Genomic DNA, 21,101 nt, shown 5'->3' on the forward strand with positions numbered 1-21,101 from the left:
CAGAGCCAATTCCTGAGCCAATGCAGTGTGATAGGATTTTGTCTAGAACGGAACGACAAGGATTCAGACGTGAGAATGGGTTGTGTTATTATTGTGGCGACTAGGGTTGAGCGAAACGGGTCGTTCATTTTCATAAGTCGCCGACTTTTGGCAAAGTCGGCGTCTCATGAAACCCGACCCGATCCCTGTGTGGGGTCGGCCATGCGGTACGCGATCTTGGCGCCAAAGTCGCGTTTCGTATGACGCGATTAGCGCCATTTTCTCAGCCAATGAATGAGCGTGGGCAGAGTGATGACATGGGTGTTAGGGGAGTGAACGCCTATCGTCATGCTATCGCTTGTGCGCAGTAGCGATTTGGAATGTGCAAATCGAAATTTTCTGTTCTGGGACGGAGGGGAGAGAGAGAGAGAGAGAGAGAGAGAGAGAGAGAGAGAGAGAGAGAGAAAAAAAAAAATAAATAAATAATATCTTCACTGGGTTTCGTGTTTCGGCCAAAACCCGACTTTTCACTGTGGTCGGCCGATTTCACTCGACTCGACTTTTAAGACGGTCGGGTTTCACAAAACCCGACTCGACCCTAAAAAACTAAAGGTCGCTCAACCCTAGTGGCGACGCGTCTCATGTCATTTCAGTCTGCCCTAAGTGGACAAAGAGGATCGCTACCATCAGTACTGTACAACCTAAATTTCTGTTATCGGTGTCCTTGATTTGCTCATTGTCATCATTCTCTGTCATGGCGTTTGTGGATTCAGGCACCGCCTTGAACTTAATGGATTTTGAGTTTGCCAGGCGTTGTGGTTTTCCCTTGCAGCCTTTGCAGAACCCTATTCCTTTAAGGGGGATTGATGCTACACCTTTGGCTAAAAATAAGCCTCAGTTTTGGACACAGGTGACCATGCCCATGGCGCCAGCCCATCAGGAAGATTGTCGATTTCTGGTGTTGCATAATTTGCATGATGTTATCGTGCTGGGTTTCCCGTGGTTGCAGGTACATAATCCTGTATTGGATTGGAAATCTGTGTCTGTGACTAGTTGGGGTTGTCAGGGGGTTCATAATGATGTTCCTTTGATGTCAATCTCCTCTTCTTCCTCTTCTGAAATTCCAGAGTTTTTGTCTGATTTTCAGGATGTATTCGATGAGCCCAAGTCCAGTTCCCTGCCACCGCACAGGGACTGTGATTGTGCTATTGACCTGATTCCAGGCAGTAAGTTTCCTAAGGGTCGACTTTTCAACCTGTCTGTGCCTGAACATACCGCCATGCGGAGTTATGTTAAGGAGTCTTTGGAGAAAGGGCATATTTGGCCATCTTCTTCACCATTAGGAGCAGGGTTTTTTTTTGTTGCTAAGAAGGATGGCTCCTTGAGACCTTGTATTGATTATCGCCTCTTGAATAAGATCACAGTCAAGTTTCAATACCCTTTACCTTTGCTTTCCGATTTGTTTGCTAGGATTAAGGGGGCTAGTTGGTTTACTAAGATTGACCTTCGGGGGGCATATAATCTTGTTCGTATTAAACAGGGTGATGAATGGAAAACTGCGTTTAATACGCCCGAAGGCCATTTTGAATACCTTGTGATGCCATTCAGGCTCACTAACACTCCATCTGTTTTTCAATCCTTCATGCATGATATCTTCCGGACTTATATTGATAAATTCTTGATTGTATATTTGGACGATATTTTGATTTTTTCCGATGATTGGAAGTCTCATGTGGAACAGGTCAGGATAGTATTTCAGATCCTTCGTGACAATGGTTTGTTTGTGAAGGGGTCTAAGTGTCTCTTTGGGGTGCAGAAGGTTTCTTTTTTGGGCTTTATTTTTTCTCCCTCATCTATGGAGATGGATCCGGTTAAGGTTCAGGCCATTCATGATTGGATTCAACCCACATCCGTGAAGAGCCTTCAGAAATTTTGGGGTTTTGCAAATTTTTATTGCCGTTTCATTGCTAACTTCTCCAGCGTGGTTAAACCCTTGAATGATTTGACGAAAAAAGGCGCTGATGTGGCGAATTGGTCCTCTGCGGCTGTCTCTGCCTTTCAGGAGCTTAAACGCCGATTTACTTCTGCTCCGGTATTGCGCCAACCAGATGTTTCTCTTCCGTTTCAGGTTGAGATTGATGCTTCTGAGATTGGGGCAGGGGCCGTTTTGTCTCAGAGGGATTCTGTTGGTTCTTTGATGAAACCGTGTGCCTTCTTCTCCCGCAAGTTTTCGCCTGCAGAACGCAATTATGATGTCGGCAATCGGGAGTTGTTGGCTATGAAGTTGGCGTTTGAGGAGTGGCGACATTGGCTTGAGGGAGCTAAGCACCGTATTGTGGTCCTGACCGATCATAAGAATTTGATTTACCTCGAGCCTACCAAACGGCTGAGTCCTAGACAGGCTCGATGGTCCTTGTTTTTTTCCCGTTTTGATTTTGTGGTTTCGTATCTTCCGGGTTCTAAGAATATTAAGGCTGATGCCCTTTCTAGGAGTTTTTTGCCTGATTCTCCTGAGGCCCTTGAACCGGTCGGCATTCTGAAAGAAGGGGTGGTCCTTTCTGCCATTTCCTCTGATTTACGGCGGGTTCTTCAGGAATTTCAGGCTGATAGACCTGACCGCTGTCCTGTGGGGAAATTGTTTGTTCCTGACAGATGGACTAGTAGAGTGATTTCTGAGGTTCACTGTTCTGTGTTGGCTGGTCATCCTGGTATTTTTGGTACCAGAGATTTGGTTGGTAGGTCCTTTTGGTGGCCTTCGTTGTCACGTGATGTGTGTTCTTTTGTGCAGTCCTGTGGGACTTGTGCGTGGGTTACTTTTGCCATTGCCGGTTCCTGAGAGGCCCTGGACGCATATTTCTATGGATTTTATTTCTGATCTTCTGGTTTCCCAGAGGATGTCGGTTATCTGGGTTGTTTGTGACCGGTTTTCTAAGATGGTTCATTTGGTGCCTTTGCCTAAATTGCCTTCCTCTTCAGAGTTGGTTCCGTTGTTTTTTCAGCATGTGGTTCGTTTGCATGGTATTCCAGAGAATATTGTGTCCGACAGAGGTTCCCAGTTTGTTTCTAGGTTTTGGCGGGCCTTTTGTGCTAGGCTGGGCATTGATTTGTCTTTTTCTTCTGCATTCCATCCTCAGACAAATGGCCAGACCGAGCGAACTAATCAGACTTTGGAGATTTATTTGAGATGCTTTGTGTCTGCCGATCAGGATGATTGGGTGGCCTTTTTGCCATTGGCCGAGTTTGCCATTAATAATCGGGCTAGTTCGGCTACTTTGGTTTTTACTTTTTTTTGTAATTTTGGTTTTCATCCTCGTTTTTCTGCTGGGCAGGTTGAGCCTTCTGACTGTCCTGGTGTGGATTCTGTGGTTGACAGGTTGCAGCAGATTTGGGCTCATGTGGTGGAAAATTTGGTGTTGTCTCAGGAGGAGGCTCAACGTTTTGCTAACCGTCGTCGGTGTGTTGGTTCCCGGCTTCGGGTTGGGGATTTGGTTTGGTTGTCTTCCCGTCATGTTCCTATGAAGGTCTCTTCCCCTTATAGGATTTCTGAGATTATTAATCCAGTGTCTTTTCGATTGGCGCTTCCGGCCTCTTTTGGTATCCATAATGTCTTCCATAGATCTTTATTGCGGAAATATGTGGTGCCCGTTGTTCCCTCTGTTGATCCTCCGGCCCCTGTTTTGGTTGATGGGGAGTTGGAGTATGTGGTTGAGAAGATTTTGGATTCTCGTTTTTCGAGGCGGAGGCTTCAGTACCTTGTCAAATGGAAGGGTTATGGCCAGGAGGATAATTCTTGGGTTTTTGCTTCTGATGTCCATGCTGCTGATTTGGTTCATGCTTTTCATCTGGCTCGTCCTGGTCGGCCTGGGGGCTCTGATGAGGGTTCGGTGACCCCTCCTCAAGGGGGGGTACTGTTGTGAATTCTGCTTTTGGGCTCCCTCCGGTGGTTGTAGGTGGTAATGCAGTTGCCCCTGAGTTGCAGTCCTGGTCAGGTGTATCTGCTGATTGCAGATCTGACTGGGGTATTTAGGCGTGCAGGATTCATTAGTCCTTGCCAGTTGTCAATTGTTGTTGGGTAAGACCTCTGCCTGGTTCCTCCTGCCTTTCTGCCAAATCAGCAAAGATAAGTGTCTGGTTCTTTTTCCCTGTGGCACACATGTTGTGTGCTTCACAATTCAGTGCTATTCTTTGTGTTTTCTTGTCCAGCTTAGATTGTGTCAGTATTTTCTCAGTCTTGCTGGATTCTCTGGAGTGGCTGATATACATTCCATGTCTTTAGTTAGATTGTGGAACTTTTTGTATTATCTGCTGTGGATATTTTTGGAAGGGTTTTAATACTGACCGCCTAGTTATCTGTCCTATCCTTTCCTATTTAGCTAGAGTGGCCTCTTTTGCTAAATCCTGTTTTCTACCTGTGTGTGTCTATTCTTCTCCTACTCACAGTCATTATTCGTGGGGGACTGCCTATCCTTTGGGGGTCTGCCCTGAGGCAAGATAGCATTCCCATTTCCATCTATAGGGGTATTTAGTCCTCTGGCTGTGTCGAGGTGTCTAGGAAGTGTTAGGCACACCCCACGGCTACTTCTAGTTGCGGTGTTAGTTCAGGATTGCGGTCAGTACAGGTTCCACCGACTCCAGAGAAAGTTTCATGCGGCTCCAAGGTCACCAGATCATAACAGTCTGCCTCCCATTACAGTTGTCCTCCTCCACTGAACAAAGCTATGCCGCCTGTTTAGTCCTTTTACCAGTTTTGAACTGCATTTAGCCTACTTATTTGCTCCTACTAACTGTCTTTACCTCCCATTACAGTTGTCCTCCTCCACTGAACAAAGCTATGCCGCCTGTTTAGTCCCTTTACCAGCTTTGAACTGCATTTAGCCTACTTATTTATTTTAGGCCTACTAAGTCTGTCTGCACCACTCCTTACAGTTGACCTCCACTGAACAAAGCTATGCCGCCTGTGTACTCCTGTGTTATGACCTGGTGGTTAAGAGGCCACACTGATATGACCTGGTGGCTAAAACGCAACATGGGACGAGCTCTGAGGAGGTGGTATCTCTACTGACCACAGTCCCTAATCCTAACAACAACACTAGTAATAGCCGTGGGATGTTCCTGACTCTCCCTAGACACCTCTTCACAGCCTAAGAATTAACTACCCCTAAAGAAGGAAATAGAAAGCTATCTTGCCTCAGAGAAAACCCCAAAAGGAAAGATAGCCCCCCACAAATATTGACTGTGAGTGGAGAGGGAAATGACGTACACAGAAATGAAATCAGATTCAGCAAAGGAGGCCAATACTAAACTTGATAGACAGAGAGAAAAGGATACTGTGCGGTCAGTATTAAAAAACTACAAAAATCCACGCAGAGGTTACAAAAATGATCTCCACACCGACTCACAGTGTGGAGGGGCAAATCTGCTACCCCAGAGCTTCCAGCTAGCCTGAATATGACATAGTGACAAGCTGGACAAAAAGAGACATATTTGCAAAGCAATAGAGTCCAAAACAAATGGACAAACAAGAACTAGCAGAAACTTATCTTTTGCTGACAAGGACAGGCCATATGAGAAATCCAAGGAGAGAACCAAATCCAACCTAAGACATTGACAGCTGGCATGAACTAAAGCCCAGAGCAGGTTTAAATAACAAACCCAGGCAAGGCGATTAGTGAAGGCAGCTGCTACAGCTACCTAACGGAGCAGCAGTTCCACTCGAAACCACCAGAGGGTGCCCAAGGGCAGAACCCACAAAAATACCATCAGCAACCACAGGAGGGAGCTCCAGAACGGAATTCACAACACTCCTGTAACCAATTTTGAACTGCATTTAGCCTACTTTTTTATTTTAGGCCTACTAAGTCTGTCTGCGCCACTCCTTACAGTTGACCTCCACTGAACAAAGCTATGCCGCCTGTGTACTCCTGTAACTAATTTTGAACTGCATTTAGCCTACTTTTTTATTTTAGGCCTACTACATCTATCTGCGCCACTCCTTACAGTTGACCTCCACTGAACAAAGCTATGCCGCCTGTGTACTCCTGTAACCAATTTTGAACTGCATTTAGCCTACTTTTTTATTTTAGGCCTACTAAGTCTGTCTTTCCCACTCCTTACAGTTGACCTCCACTGAACAAAGCTATGCCGCCTGTTTAGTCCTGTTACAGTTTTGATCTGCATTTAGCCTACTTTAATATTTGGGCCTACTAACTGTGTCTGCCACTCATTACAGTTGTCCTCCACTGAACAAAGCTATGCCACCTGTGTACTCCTGTAACCAATTTTGAACTGCATTTAGCCTACTTTTTTATTTTAGGCCTACTACCTGTGTCTGTCTGTGCCACTCAATACAGCTGTCCTCCACTGAACAAAGCTATGCCACCTGTGTACTCCTGTAACCAATTTTGAACTACATTTAGCCTACTTTTTTATTTTAGGCCTACTTTGTCTGTCTGCGCCACTCCTTACAGTTCACCTCCACTGAACAAAGCTATGCCGCCTGTTTAGTCCTGTTACCAGTTTTGAACTGCATTTAGCCTACTTATTTGGGCCTACTAACTGTGTCTGCCTCCCATTACAGTTATCCTCCTCCACTGAACAAAGCTATGCCACCTGTTTAGTCCTTTTACCAGTTTTGAACTGCATTTAGCCTACTTATTTGGGCCTACTACCTGTCTCTGCCTCCCATTAGAGTTGTCCTCCTCCACTGAACAAAGCTATGCCGCCTGTTTAGTCCTTTTACCAGCTTTGAACTGCATTTAGCCTACTTATTTATTTTAGGCCTACTACATGTGTCTGTCTGCGCCACTCAATACAGCTGTCCTCCACTGAACAAAGCTGAGCCTCAATTTTTATCCTGTTTCGAATATTGAACTGCATTTGGCCTACTTGTTTGGTTGGGCTTACTAACGGTGTCTGCCGCTGCTTGTTGTTCTCCTCCATGGAAAAAAGCTGAGCCTCAATTTTCATCCTGTTTCGAATATTAAACTGCATTTGGCCTACTTGTTTGGTTGGGCCTACTAACGGAGTTTGCCGCTGCTTGTTGTTCTCCTCCACTGAACAATGCTGAGCCTCAATTTTCATCCTGTTTCGAATATTAAACTGCATTTGGCCTACTTATTTGGTTGGGCCTACTAATGGTGTCTGCCGCTCCTTGCTTTTCTCCTCCACTGAACAAAGCTGAGCCTCAGTTTTCATCCTGTTTCAAATATTAAACTGCATTTGGCCTACTTGTTTGGTTGGGCCTACTAATGGTGTCTGCCGCTGCTTGTGGTTCTCCACTGAACAAAGCTGAGCCTCAATTTTCATCCTGTTTTGAATATTAAACTGCATTTGGCCTACTTGTTTGGTTGGGCCTACTAATGGTGTCTGCCGATGCTTGTTGTTCTCCTCCACTGAACAAAGCTGAGCCTCAATTTTTATCCTGTTACGATTATTAAACTGCATTTGGCCTACTTGTTTGGTTGGGCCTACTAACGGTGTCTACCGCTGCTTGTTGTTCTACTCCACTGAACAAAGCTGAGCCTCAATTTTCATCCTTTTTCGAATAATAAACTGCATTTGGCCTACTTGTTTGGTTGGGCCTACTAATGGTGTCTGCCGCTACTTGCTTTTCTCCTCCACTGAGCAAAGCTGAGCCTCAGTTTTCATCCTGTTTCAAATATTAAACTGCATTTGGCCTACTTGTTTGGTTGGGCCTACTAATGGTGTCTGCCGCTGCTTGTGGTTCTCCACTGAACAAAGCTAAGCCTCAATTTTCATCCTGTTTTGAATATTAAACTGCATTTGGCCTACTTGTTTGGTTGGGCCTACTAATGGTGTCTGCCGCTGCTTGTTGTTCTCCTCCACTGAACAAAGCTGAGCCTCAATTTTTATCCTGTTACGAATATTAAACTGCATTTGGCCTACTTGTTTGGTTGGGCCTACTAACGGTGTCTGCCGCTGCTTGTTGTTCTACTCCACTGAACAAAGCTGAGCCTCAATTTTCATCCTTTTTCGAATAATAAACTGCATTTGGCCTACTTGTTTGGTTGGGCCTACTAATGGTGTCTGCCGCTACTTGCTTTTCTCCTCCACTGAACAAAGCTGAGCCTCAATTTTCATCCTGTTTTGAATATTAAACTGCATTTGGCCTACTTTTTTGGTTGGGCCTACTAACGGTGTCTGCCGCTGCTTGTTGTTCCCCTCCACTGAACAAAGCTGAGCCTCAATTTTCATCCTGTTTCGAATATTAAACTGCATTTGGCCTACTTGTTTGGTTGGGCCTACTAATGGTGTCTGCCGCTCCTTGCTTTTCTCCTCCACTGAACAAAGCTGAGGCTCAGTTTTCATCCTGTTTCAAATATTAAACTGCATTTGGCCTACTTGTTTGGTTGGGCCTACTAACGATGTCTGCCGCTGCTTGTTGTTCTCCTCCACTGAACAAAGCTGAGCCTTAATTTTCATTCTGTTTTGAATATTAAACTGCATTTGGCCTACTTGTTTGGTTGAGCCTACTAATGGTGTCTGCCGCTGCTTGTTGTTCTCCTCCACTGAACAAAGCTGAGCCTCAATTTTTATCCTGTTTCGAATATTAAACTGCATTTGGCCTACTTGTTTGCTTGGGCCTACTAACGGTGTCTGCCGCTGCTTGTTGTTCTCCTCCACTGAACAAAGCTGAGCCTCAATTTTCATCCTGTTTCCAATATTAAACTGCATTTGGCCTACTTGTTTGTTTGGGCCTACTAACGGTGTCTGCCGCTGCTTGTTGTTCTCCTCCACTGAACAAAGCTGAGCCTCAATTTTCATCCTGTTTCGAATATTAAACTGCATTTGACCTACTTGTTTGGTTGGGCCTACTAACGGTGTCTGCTGCTGCTTGTTGTTCTCCTCCACTGATCAAAGCTGAGCCTCAATTTTCATCCTGTTTCGAATATTAACCTGCATTTGGCCTACTTGTTTGGTTGGGCCTACTAACGGTGTCTGCCGCTGCTTGTTGTTCTCCTCCACTGAACAAAGCTGAGCCTCAATTTTCATCCTGTTTCGAATAATAAACTGCATTTGGCCTACTTGTTTAATTGGGCCTACTAATGGTGTCTGCCGCTACTTGCTTTTCTCCTCCACTGAACAAAGCTGAGCCTCAATTTTCATCCTGTTTCCAATATTAAACTGCATTTGGCCTACTTGTTTGTTTGGGCCTACTAACGGTGTCTGCCGCTGCTTGTTGTTCTCCTCCACTGAACAAAGCTGAGCCTCAATTTTCATCCTGTTTCGAATATTAAACTGCATTTGGCCTACTTGTTTGTTTGGGCCTACTAATGGTGTCTGCCGCTGCTTGTTGTTCTCCTCCACTGAACAAAGCTGAGCCTCAATTTTCATCCTGTTTCGAATATTAAACTGCATTTGGCCTACTTGTTTGGTTGGGCCTACTAACGGTGTCTGCTGCTGCTTGTTGTTCTCCTCCACTGATCAAAGCTGAGCCTCAATTTTCATCCTGTTTCGAATATTAACCTGCATTTGGCCTACTTGTTTGGTTGGGCCTACTAACGGTGTCTGCCGCTGCTTGTTGTTCTCCACTGAACAAAGCAGTGCAGCCTGTTTAGTCCTGTTACCAATTTTGAACTGCATTTGGCCCACTTTATTACTTGGGCCTACTAACTGTGTCTGCCAGTCAGTACCGTTTTCCTCCACTGAACAAAGCAATGCTGCCTGTTTAGTCCTGTTTTGAACTGCATTTAGCCTACTTTATTATTTGGGCCTATATCTGTGTTTACTCCTCATCCTGCCCATTGCCCAGCCACTGCTAGATAAGTCTGCTGGGACATTGACCCAGACGACTACATTCCCCTAGCACTCTACACAGCCAGAATCTGACTCTGCTGAAAGTCAGGTTCCCCTTCCCGCATACTATACCACCTTACACGGGGACAAAGAGGAAGGTGCAGATGAAAGTGCAGGTTCCTTCATCAGGTGGGGGGGCATACTCGCTGGCAACATCACTGGCACAGGGCCCCTCATAGTACGCAAAAGTGTCTCTGCTGGTGGGAGGCGCCCCCGCCGTCAAACACACCGCCGTACTTTGAGGGGCCCTGTGCCAGTGCCAATGCGAATGAGTGGGCCCCCACGCTTGCTCAGGATCACAGCACTTGCAAAGTTTAAATACTTACCTCTCCCTGCTCCACCGCCGTGACGTAGTCCGCTATTCCTGGGCCCACGAAAAACTTGAGCCAGCCCTACCCCCAATTTTCAATGCCTAACTATTATTATAAGGTAAATTAAGATTGACAAGCTTAAGTAACAAGAATTGATGTTTCTGGCATTAAAATGGGCACTGTAGGTGTTTTCCTGTCCTGCACTCACTGCCAACTTTGATTCCTTATTGACTGGCATTGGGTTTCGTGTTTCGGTCGGCCCCCGACTTTTCGCAATAATCGGCCGATTTCACCTGACCCGACTTTTCACAAAGTCTGGTTTCGCCGAACCCGACTCGATCCGAAAAAAGTAAAAGTCGCTCAACTCTAATGGTCGGTGTACTCCAGCGTGCACATCATTAAGAGTGGAGTGCACTTCACCAGGTTAATGAATAGCCCCCAAATTGTATCAAACATTCAGCAACTGTGAAATGTGTGCTGGAAAAACAAGGCCCATGCATGTATAGATGTAGCCAATGCACCATCTTGATAACTTGTCTCAGAATGTTATCTCTCGTAAATGGAACATGTCAGACCCCCCCAAATTAATTATATGGCTGTGCAGCACTTTAAAAAATATGCCAGCGGAACTCTTTAAGAGCCCAGATATACTCGTATGCTTCTGGAGCAAGAAATCAGATCTTGAACTTGTGTCTGGAGGTGTATTGGGGTATGAGGATGCATGTCTAGCTTCTCAGCCTCATTCTGTATTCCAGCGCTAGCAGCATCCTTCCCTGGCTGATTGACAAGTTGTTTTCTCTGGTACTTGGCCACTGACCTGTCACTCATCCAAGGAAGGGCGCTACTAGATAGAAAATACAGAGTGAGGATGAGACGCTAGAGATGTACCCGTCACTCCTCAATGTACTTCAAGGCACAACTTCAGAACTCGATTTCTTGCTGGTGGAGAATTACATTGGTATCATAAAGGGATCCACTGGCTTATCTTTAAAGGATCACACAGTCATATCAATGATTTTGCGGTAAAAGTTTGTTACAGGTTCCCTTTAAGAGGATTAAGGTAATTTAACATTTCACAAGCCATTTACTGATGTCAAATCAGATATCAAATTATACTTTATTTGTGCAATGATATCCCTGTGTTGTGTTATCTGTGCTAAAGCGAATCTGTCAGTGAGTTTTTGCTATGTAATCTGAGAGGAGCATGATGTAGGTATTGAAACCTTCATTCCAACGATGTCTCCCTTACTGAGCTATGTTTCGCAGTTTCAATAAAATCACAGGTTTATCAGCAGGAGATTATCACTGAAAAACTCAGTGTCTTGTGCTCCCTGTTCATAACATGCCCCCCCACCACGGCTTATCAACTTTCTGTCAACATACAGTGTAGACAGACAGCTGACAAGCAGTGGGAGAGGGGGGTAAAATGAGCTCCACATTCTGAGCTCTGCTAGATTTGCAGAAGAGAAAATTGTGATATACTACTGGAATCAGAGTCTCTGTCTCTATATTATGCTACTGTTCGATTACATAGCAAAAACCTGCTGACATTCCCTTTAAGGTAAACTTTGTAAGATCAATTTACAGGACTTAGAGGGAATCTGTCAGTAAATTTATGCTTCACAATATGAGATTTGCATAAAATAGCAACTAGAACCCCTTTTATAGGAAGACAACTACTAAATCAGTATAAAAAGAAAAATAATACATAAGCATATAGAAAAGTACATAGCATAACATTGTGGTTTATACAGTGGATAGTTTAGACTTGATGGACCTAGGTCTTTTTCCAACCTGCCATCCTCCTTCTTGATTTGTTGGTTTGTGTGGATGACGCGCTCCTGCATCATCCGCACAGTCTCCCCGGCATCGCGCTCCTGTGCAGGCGTACTTAGATGTCCTGTCGAGGGCAGAGCAAAGTCCTGCAGTGCCGGGCCTGCGCACTACAGTACTTTGCTGTGCCCTCAACAGAACATATAAGTACGCCTGCACAGGAGCACAGTGCCGGGGAGACTGTGCGGATGATGCAGGGACGCGTCAGCCACATGAAGCAAGAAGGAGGATGGCATCGCAGGAAGATGGGAGGAGCTGGACCAAGAAGAGTGACATCCATCAGACTGCCCCACCTCCCAGGTGAGTATAATAAAAGTTATTTTTCTTCTCTTACAGATTGGGTTGAGGGCAGATATACAGCATTATAGAATGCTGTATATCAGCCCTGAAAGACCGTGGCTGCATCTCATATCGGCCAAACTTGGTGACAGGTTCCCTTTAATAGCAATAAAATACAAACACATTGCTTATAGCATAACTATCACTGACCTCTACTAGGAATGACACCACTAGACATACAACCAGTAAAACAAGCATGTGTATTCTCCAACTGAGGGGAGTGCAGACAAGCTAGAAATGAAGAAGAGTCACATAAATAACAGTATGTTAGACCAGATGATATCTTTAGGTTTGAAGACTGGCACAATCCATTCAGTAACAAAAAAAACTTACTTCCAAATCAAGATATATTCTTGGAAAGTCAGCAAATATGAAGAAGATGTTGAATGCAGCTTCCAATATTAATACAACCACAAATAAATCTGCAACACAAAACACATCTCTATAGCATTGATGGCATGTCCAGTCCATCTCTTCTAGAATATATGTCTTAAACATTGTTCAAAGATTATATAATCAGATGATGTCAATGTACATTATAGGGAACGTTCAGTTCAGAGACATGTTCTATAAGTCTGAATTCAGAAGTCTGGGAAACACGAAAATACAGACTGGCCGAAGGTCTCCCAATCTGAACACAACAGCTTCATAATAAGCATATTTAAGGCTGTTGACTTCAGGTCGGAAATCCATTGCCGGCAAACAAAAGCATGTCATCACTTCGAATTTGATTCCAATGATTCAGCGTTGCTTACTCACCACCTTGCATCGAGCGCAAAGTAGCTTGTCGACCAAGCACATAGCAGCAAAGATAGTCAAGATGAAAAACACATTCCAACGCTCTTCATAAATGTGCTTGTGTGCTCTTTTTCCCCAGGATAGGGTTCATTATACAAGAATGGGGGCCAGGATGGAGATCATTATAACAGGGAGGGTCCCAGGATGATGGCCATTAATATGAGATGGGGGTAGTATACCAGGAATGGACCCATGATGGGGGGCATTATACCAGGATGGGGGACATTGTTACCAGAAGGGGCGAGAATGAGGGACATTATTACATTCAGTGGCCCACAAGAGGGGACATTATACCAGGAAGGTGCTCAGGATGGGGAATATTATACCAGCAAGGGGAACATTATACCAGGAAGAGCCTAGGGTGGGGGATGTTATAATAGCAAAAGGCCCAGGACAGGGGAAATTATAACAGGAAGGGGTCTAGGATGAGATACATTGTTACAGGATGGAAGCCAGGATAGGGGAAATTATTACAGAAATGGCCCTAGGATGGGGGACATTATTAAAGGAAGGTGTTATAAATACAATTGAAAAAAATCTGTCAAGTTCTGAAACTTAATATTTGGTTGCACACCGATGGAATAAATAACTGTAATTAATAGCTTCCTATAACCTTCAAAAAGCTTTTGACATTTCTCAAATAGAATTTTGGACCACTCTTTTTTGCAAACTGCTCCAGCTTCCTCATATTTGAGGGATGCCTTCTCCAAACAGCAATTTTAAGATCTCTCTTTAGGTGTTCAATAGGATTTAGAGACATACTCATTGATTGCCACTTCAGAACTCTCCAGTGCTTTGTTAACATCCATTTTTGGGTGCTTCTTGAAGTATGTTTGGGGTCATTGTCCTGTTGGAAAACCCATGACCAAAAGTGCAAACCCAGCTTTTTGATACTGCTCAGTACATTGTGACGCAAAATCCATTGGTAATCTTCAGATTTTATGATGCCTTCCACACAGTCAAGATACCCAGTGCCAGAAGCAGCAAAACAACCCCAAAACATCCTCGGACCTCCGCCGTATTTGACTGTAGAATGATGCCAAAAAGCTCTATCATGGTCTCATCTGTCCACAAGACGCTTTCTCAGAAGGATTTTAGCTTGCTTGATTTACAGTTTGGCAAACTGCAGTCTAGATTTTTATGTCTCTGTGTCACCAATGGAGTCCTCCTGTGTCTCCTGCTATCGTGTTTCATTTCCCTTAAATGCGGATGGATAGTTGACAATGACACTGATACACCCTAAGCCTACAGGACAGCTTGAATTTCTTTGGAATTTGATTGGGGCTGCTTATCCACCATCAGGACTGCCCTGCATTGCAACATTTCATGAATTTTTTTCTCAACTGTCCATGTCCATGAACCCCGGCCCCCCATGTTATAGCCAGTCAAACCTCCCAATTGCTACACCCAGAAACCCCTCTAAGCTTATTAATATTCCCTGCATGCCTTCTGTCTCTTTCAATTGTGCCCTTTGGAATTCTCGCCCTGTGTGTAATAAACTCTCCTTCATTCATGACTTTTTCCTTTCTAACTCGCTTAATCTCCTGGCTCTTACTGAAACCTGGATCCAGCAGTCAGACACCACCGCTGCTGCTGCTCTTTTATATGGTGGACTACACTTTTCTCATACCCCAAGATCGGACAACAGAGCAGGTGGAGGCGTTGGTCTGCTCCTTTCACCCAAATGTACCTTCCAAGTTATCCCCCAAGTACCCTCACTTGTCTTCCCTTCCTTTGAGGTCCATGCAGTCAGACTCTACGTCCCCTTCTCCATGCGAGTGGCGGTGGTGTATCGTCCTCCCGGCCCCTCTCATCAGTTCCTGGATCACTTTGCCACCTGGCTTCCACACTTTCTCTCCTGTGACGCCCCCACCCTTATCATGGGTGATTTCAACATCCCCATTGCTTCTCCTCTCTCCCCATCTGCTTCTCACTTTTTATCTCTAACCTCCTCCTTCGGCCTCTCGCAGCATACTAACTCTCCAATGCATGAAGATGGAAACTCCCTTGACTTGGTCTTCTCCCGGCTTTGCTCAGTGGATGATTTCACAAACTCCCCTCTCCCACTCTCTGACCACAACCTTCTTTCATTCTCTATCAAGAACTGCCACTCCGCTCAGGTCACCCCCACTTTGCACACTTATAGAAACATACAGGCCATTAACACCCAGAAACTCATGAAGAACTTGCAGTCCTCATTGGCCCCAATCTTCTCCATCTCATGCCCTGATTCTGCTCTGAAGCATTACAATGAAACCCTGCAAAGTGCCCTGGTGCACCTCCTATACATAGAACAACTCGGCACAGACGGCGACAACCGTGGCACACGCTGCAAACACGTTTCCTGCAGCGGTGCTCCAGGTGCGCCGAACGTCTGTGGAGAAAATCTAATCTACCCGAAGATTTCATCCATTTTAAGTTCATGCTAAAAACATACAACTCTGCCCTTCACCTCTCCAAACAAACCTATTTCAACACCCTCATCACCTCGCTGTCAAATGACCCTAAACGTCTCTTTGACACTTTCCAGTCCCTACTCAACCCAAGAGAGCAGGCCCCAACCACAGATCTCCGCGCTGATGATCTGGCCAATTACTTCAAAGAAAAAATTGACCACATTCGACAGGAAATCATCTCCCAATCTCTTCATACCATGCACTGTCCTCCCTCCCCCACTGCATCTAGTTCACTCTCTGACTTTGAACCAGTTACAGAAGAAGAAGTAAGCAGGCTCCTTGCATCTTCTCGCCCGACCACTTGCACCAGTGACCCCATTCCGTCACATCTCCTCCTGTCCCTTTCCCCGGCTGTCACCTCTCACCTAACAAAAATATTCAACCTTTCCCTCACTTCCGGTATTTTTCCCTCCTCATTTAAGCATGCCATCATACATCCATTACTTAAAAAACCCTCCCTCGACCAAAATTGTGCCGCTAATTATAGACCTGTCTCTAATCTTCCCTTCATTGCTAAACTCCTCGAACGCCTGGTCCACTCCCGTCTTACCCGCTATCTCTCAGATAACTCTCTTCTCGACCCTCTTCAATCTGGCTTCCGCTCTTTACACTCTACAGAAACTGCCCTCACTATAGTCTCTAATGACCTACTAACAGCTAAATCTAATGGTCACTACTCCATGCTAATTCTCTTGGATCTCTCCGCAGCATTCGACACTGTGGATCATCAGCTCCTCCTCACTATGCTCCACTACATCGGCCTCAAGGACACCATTCTCTCTTGGTTCTCCTCCTATCTCTCTGACCGATCCTTCACTGTATGTTTTGCTGGTTCCTCCTCCTCTCACCTTCCCCTTACTGTTGGGGTTCCTCAAGGATCAGTCCTAGGCCCCCTCCTCTTCTCTTTGTATACTGCCCCTATTGGACAAACAATCAGTAGATTTGGTTTCCAGTACCATCTCTATGCTGACGACACCCAATTATACTCCTCTTCTCCTGTTATCACGCCGACCTTTTTAGAAAACACCAGTGATTGTCTTACCGCTGTCTCTAACATCATGTCCTCCCTCTATCTGAAACTGAACCTGTCAAAAACTGAACTCCTCGTGTTCTCTCCCTCTACTAACCTACCTTTGCCTGACATTGCCATCTCCGTGTGCAGTTCCACCATTACTCCAAAGCAACATGCCTGCTGTCTTGGGGTCATCCTTGATTCTGAGCTTTCATTCACCCCCCACATCCGATCACTGGCTCGCTCTTCTTATCTGCATCTCAAAAACATTTCTAGAATTCGCCCTTTTCTTACTTTCGACTCTGCAAAAACTCTTACTGTCTCACTAATTCATTCTCGTTTGGACTATTGTAACTCTCTACTAATCAGCCTCCCTCTTACCAAACTTTCCCCGCTCCAATCTGTGCTGAATGCTGCAGCCAGGATCATATTCCTCACCAACCGTTACACCGATGCCTCTACCTTGTGCCAGTCATTACACTGGCTACCCATCCACTCCAGAATCCAGTACAAAACTACTACCCTCATCCACAAAGCACTCCATGGCTCAGCACCACCCTACATCTCCTCTCTGGTCTCAGTCTACCACCCTACCCGTGCCGTCCGCTCCGCTAATGACCTCAGGTTAGCATCCTCACTTATCAGAACCTCCCACTCCCGTCTCCAAGACTTTACACGTGCTGCGCCGATTCTTTGGAATGCATTACCTAGGTTAATACGATTAATCCCCAATCCCCACAGTTTTAAGCGTGCCCTAAAAACTCATTTGTTCAGACTGGCCTACCGCCTCAATGCATTAACCTAACCATCCCTGTGTGGCCCATTCAAAAAAAAACCAAACAAACAAAAACATAATCAGGTTCCTCTCATCATGTTCTCATACACTTTATGCAGTTAATAGCACTCTGTGTCTGTACTGCTACATACTTAGGCAGTTAACTGGTTCATGCAGCTTTACATGAACACCCGAGCCTTACACTGTGGCTGGTCTAAATAACTAAAGCAATTGTTACCATCCACCTCTCGTGTCTCCCCTTTTCCTCATAGTTTGTAAGCTTGCGAGCAGGGCCCTCATTCCTCCTGGTATCTGTTTTGAACTGTGATTTCTGTTATGCTGTAATGTCTATTGTCTGTACAAGTCCCCTCTATAATTTGTAAAGCGCTGCGGAATATGTGGGCGCTATATAAATAAAAATTATTATTATTATTATTAGCAACAGTGTCATGGGTTGTAAACGTCTTGATTATGTTGCGCACCCTGGACAAAGAAACATCAAGATCTCTGGAGATGGACTTGTAACCTTGAGATTGTTTATATTTTTCTTACATTTTTGCTCTCAAGTCTTCAGTCTTCTTTTTGTTCTTCATGTTTAGTGCGGCTCACACAGACATACAATGGAAAGATTGAGTCAACTCCTCCCCTTCTTATCTGATCTCATGTGGGATTTTCATATTAACCATACCTGTCATTTGTCACATTTAAATGAACATCTCATGCTTGAAGCAAAGTTTTTTCACCTACAATTTTGGAAAGGTGCCAACAATTTTGTCCAGTCATTTTGGGGGTTTTGTATGAAATTATGTCCAATTTGCCTTTTTTCTCTGTTTTTTGCATTGTTCCAATACACACAAAGGAAATAGACAAGTTTGTAGGCAAATATGTCTAATTTGCATAATTTTCTTGGAGAAATACTTTCATAGGTGCCAAAACTTGCATTCATCACTATACGTAATCTATAGGTTGGAATCAGAGGTGTATATACCATATGCTCACTGTGATTTCCCGAATAACTGGTCTGGTAGTGAAGAGAGTTTTGTCGTCGCCATCACTCATCACCACTGAACAAGACATTTAGTGTCGATACGTGTGGGGCATGATCTGGGCATGATCTGGGCATGATCTCTTCCTAGGCTGCACTTAGCACTTTATTGCTGGATGATCTCATGGCTGCTTAGTTTCACTGATCTCATGGCTGCTTAGTTTCACTAAGCCTGTACCAGCTGGCAATGTTATTGGGTAACAAAACTTGCTTTTCATAACAGAGTGGCTCATTTTGATGCTATCTTGGCTTATTCTATCTATCTGTGCTCCTATTCATGCTGTATCATCAAGCTTTAGTTCCATCTTGTGCTGTTGTTTAGGCTGTATTGACCTGCATTTATTTTGTTCAGATTGTGCTGGCAGCATACCAATCATTGAACTATATCTACTTATAAAGTGGATATCATATAAACCTTTTACATGCATTCTGACTAGTGTTGAGCGATACCTTCCGATACTTGAAAGTATCGGTATCGGATAGTATCGGCCGATACCCGAAAAATATCGGATATCGCCGATACCAATACCCGATACCAATACAAGTCAATGGGACACAAATATCGGAAGGTATCCTGGATGGTTCCCAGGGTCTGAAGGAGAGGAAACTCTCCTTCAGGCCCTGGGATCCATATTCATGTAAAAAATAAAGAATTAAAATAAAAAATATGGATATACTCACCCCTCCGGAGGCCCCTGGACCTTACCAATGTAACCGGCAGCCTCCGTTCCTAAGAATGAGGAGTTTAGGACCTTCGATGACGTCGCGGCTTGTGATTGGTCGCGTGACCGCTCATGTGACCACTCACGCGACCAATCACAGGCCACGACGTCATCGCAGGTCCTAAACTCCTCATTCTTAGGAACGGAGGCTGCCGGTTACATCGGTAAGGTCCAGGGGCCGCCGGAGAGGTGAGTATATCCATATTTTTTATTTTAATTCTTTATTTTTTACATGAATATGGATCCCAGGGCCTGAAGGAGAGTCTCCTCTCCTCCAGACCCTGGGAACCATACACTGGGAACTTCCGATTCCGATTTCCGATATCACAAAAATATCGGAACTCGGTATCGGAATTCTGATACCGCAAATATCGGCCGATACCCGATACTTGCGGTATCGGAATGCTCAACACTAATTCTGACATTTTATCCAGCCTGTATTTATATTGTTTCAAATTATCATTGTTGATTGTGCTTTAAGTGATGTTTATATCCCTGTCCTGGGAGGACCACAATGGGTCTGTCCACTTCTCCTTAGCCATGTTTGGCTCTTTAAACTGTTTCTAATTATGGTGTTTTCCTATGCTCTTTTTGTACCCAGAGAATTTGCAATAAAGATATTTTGTTTAGGTTGATCCATGTTGTTATGCATATCTCTTTCCTTTATGTTTTCCCACTCATTAGTCAATTGCGCAGTTGTCATGATGGTTTGAGGCAGCAGTGTGTCATTCTTTGACAAATTGGTGGCAAGTTGGGATCACAGAGCATTAGTGATCTGGATTCAGCAATCATTCCTATGACTAAAAACTTGCACAGTACTTGTGAGGATTCTGGACAGAGTTTTGTGGATCAGACTCAGAGTTTAACTATATCTGGGACAATACTGTACGTGTAGCAATTTCACCTCTTCCTCCCTCTCTCGTTATTCTCCCCTGTCTTTTGATTGGCAGTCATGGCTACAGCTGGGGAGGCATGGTACAACCAGCTGAAGAAGGACGCTTTTACTGCCGTCTGTATGGCATAAAATGATCGCTGAGCTGGAGCAACAGAACATACAGCAAGTCCATCACCGAAGCCCTGATGAAGGCGAAGCAAGCCAAGGTGTGGGCAGCACAGCTGCAGATGTCCCACATGTGGACGGAAGCAACATCCGCAACCAGGGTAGAGGACCGAGTGTCTCATCACTATTATTGACCCAAAATGGGGACAAATGGGGACAACTACTGCTGCTCCTTTATCGTGTGTCAAAGTCGATTGAGGAAGTCAAGTCCTGCTCCCAAAGCTCCCCTAATCCCTTATTAGGAATTCCTAGGGAGATGCTTACAAATTAGAGGAGTCAGTTCATGTCTTGTTTAATACGTTTAATACAAGCCCTCTAGATGAAATTGCAGGTGCAGTACCTGGTATCAAGTTTGCTTCACTCACAGACCAATGGTTTGCATGAAAAATTCAATGGGACCCTTAATCAAATGTTTAGAATGCTGTTTGAGTCCCATGGGCGCGTCTGGGAGCGGTTCCTCTCACACTTGCTCTTTGCTTACAGAAATGTAACACAGGCCTCAATGGGGTTCTCCCCCTTCAAGCCCCTTGGTCTTGTATGGGAATCCTGGGAAGGGGAAATGAGCATGCTGTAGTGTTCCGAATCGACTAGGTCATGTGGCGCTGTGACAAAATGCAGTTAATGATGTAGCTGGTGCATGAAAATATGATGCTGACTCAGGCCAGCCAGAAGCTGTGGTAATACCAGAACGCCCGGGAGTGGATATATGAAGTGGGTCAGAAGGTATGGGTCCCTGTCCCAAAGCTTCAGGTAGCCTGGGAAGATGCATACATTGTGCATCAGTGCTTCAATGACGTTAATTACGTGGCCACCATTGACCACGCTAGGAAGAGGCACAAGATCTTTCATGTAAACTCATCATGACAGAGAGACCTGTGCCCTTCTTGAGTGTAACCTTCCTGATGTCCTGGTGGATTTGTTAGCAGTAGCTCAGGATGGAGGGTCTAATGAAGAT

At 44.8% G+C, this 21,101-nt stretch overlaps 1 protein-coding gene across 1 annotated transcript in view; it reads right to left on the minus strand.

Annotated features, from left to right (window-relative positions):
* LOC143808075 (putative cation-transporting ATPase 13A4) overlaps positions 1-21,101 on the minus strand; it is a 226,731-nt gene that overhangs the window by 9,083 nt on the left and 196,547 nt on the right. Inside the window, exons 29-30 of the mRNA XM_077290332.1 lie at positions 12,612-12,700; positions 12,429-12,509 (exon numbers count right to left, since the gene is read on the minus strand). Coding sequence (XP_077146447.1) covers positions 12,429-12,509; positions 12,612-12,700 — 170 coding nt within the window. The remainder of the gene's footprint in view (positions 1-12,428; positions 12,510-12,611; positions 12,701-21,101) is intronic.

Source organism: Ranitomeya variabilis, chromosome 2, assembly GCF_051348905.1.
Source record: "Ranitomeya variabilis isolate aRanVar5 chromosome 2, aRanVar5.hap1, whole genome shotgun sequence".
Taxonomy (NCBI): Eukaryota; Metazoa; Chordata; class Amphibia; order Anura; family Dendrobatidae; genus Ranitomeya; species Ranitomeya variabilis.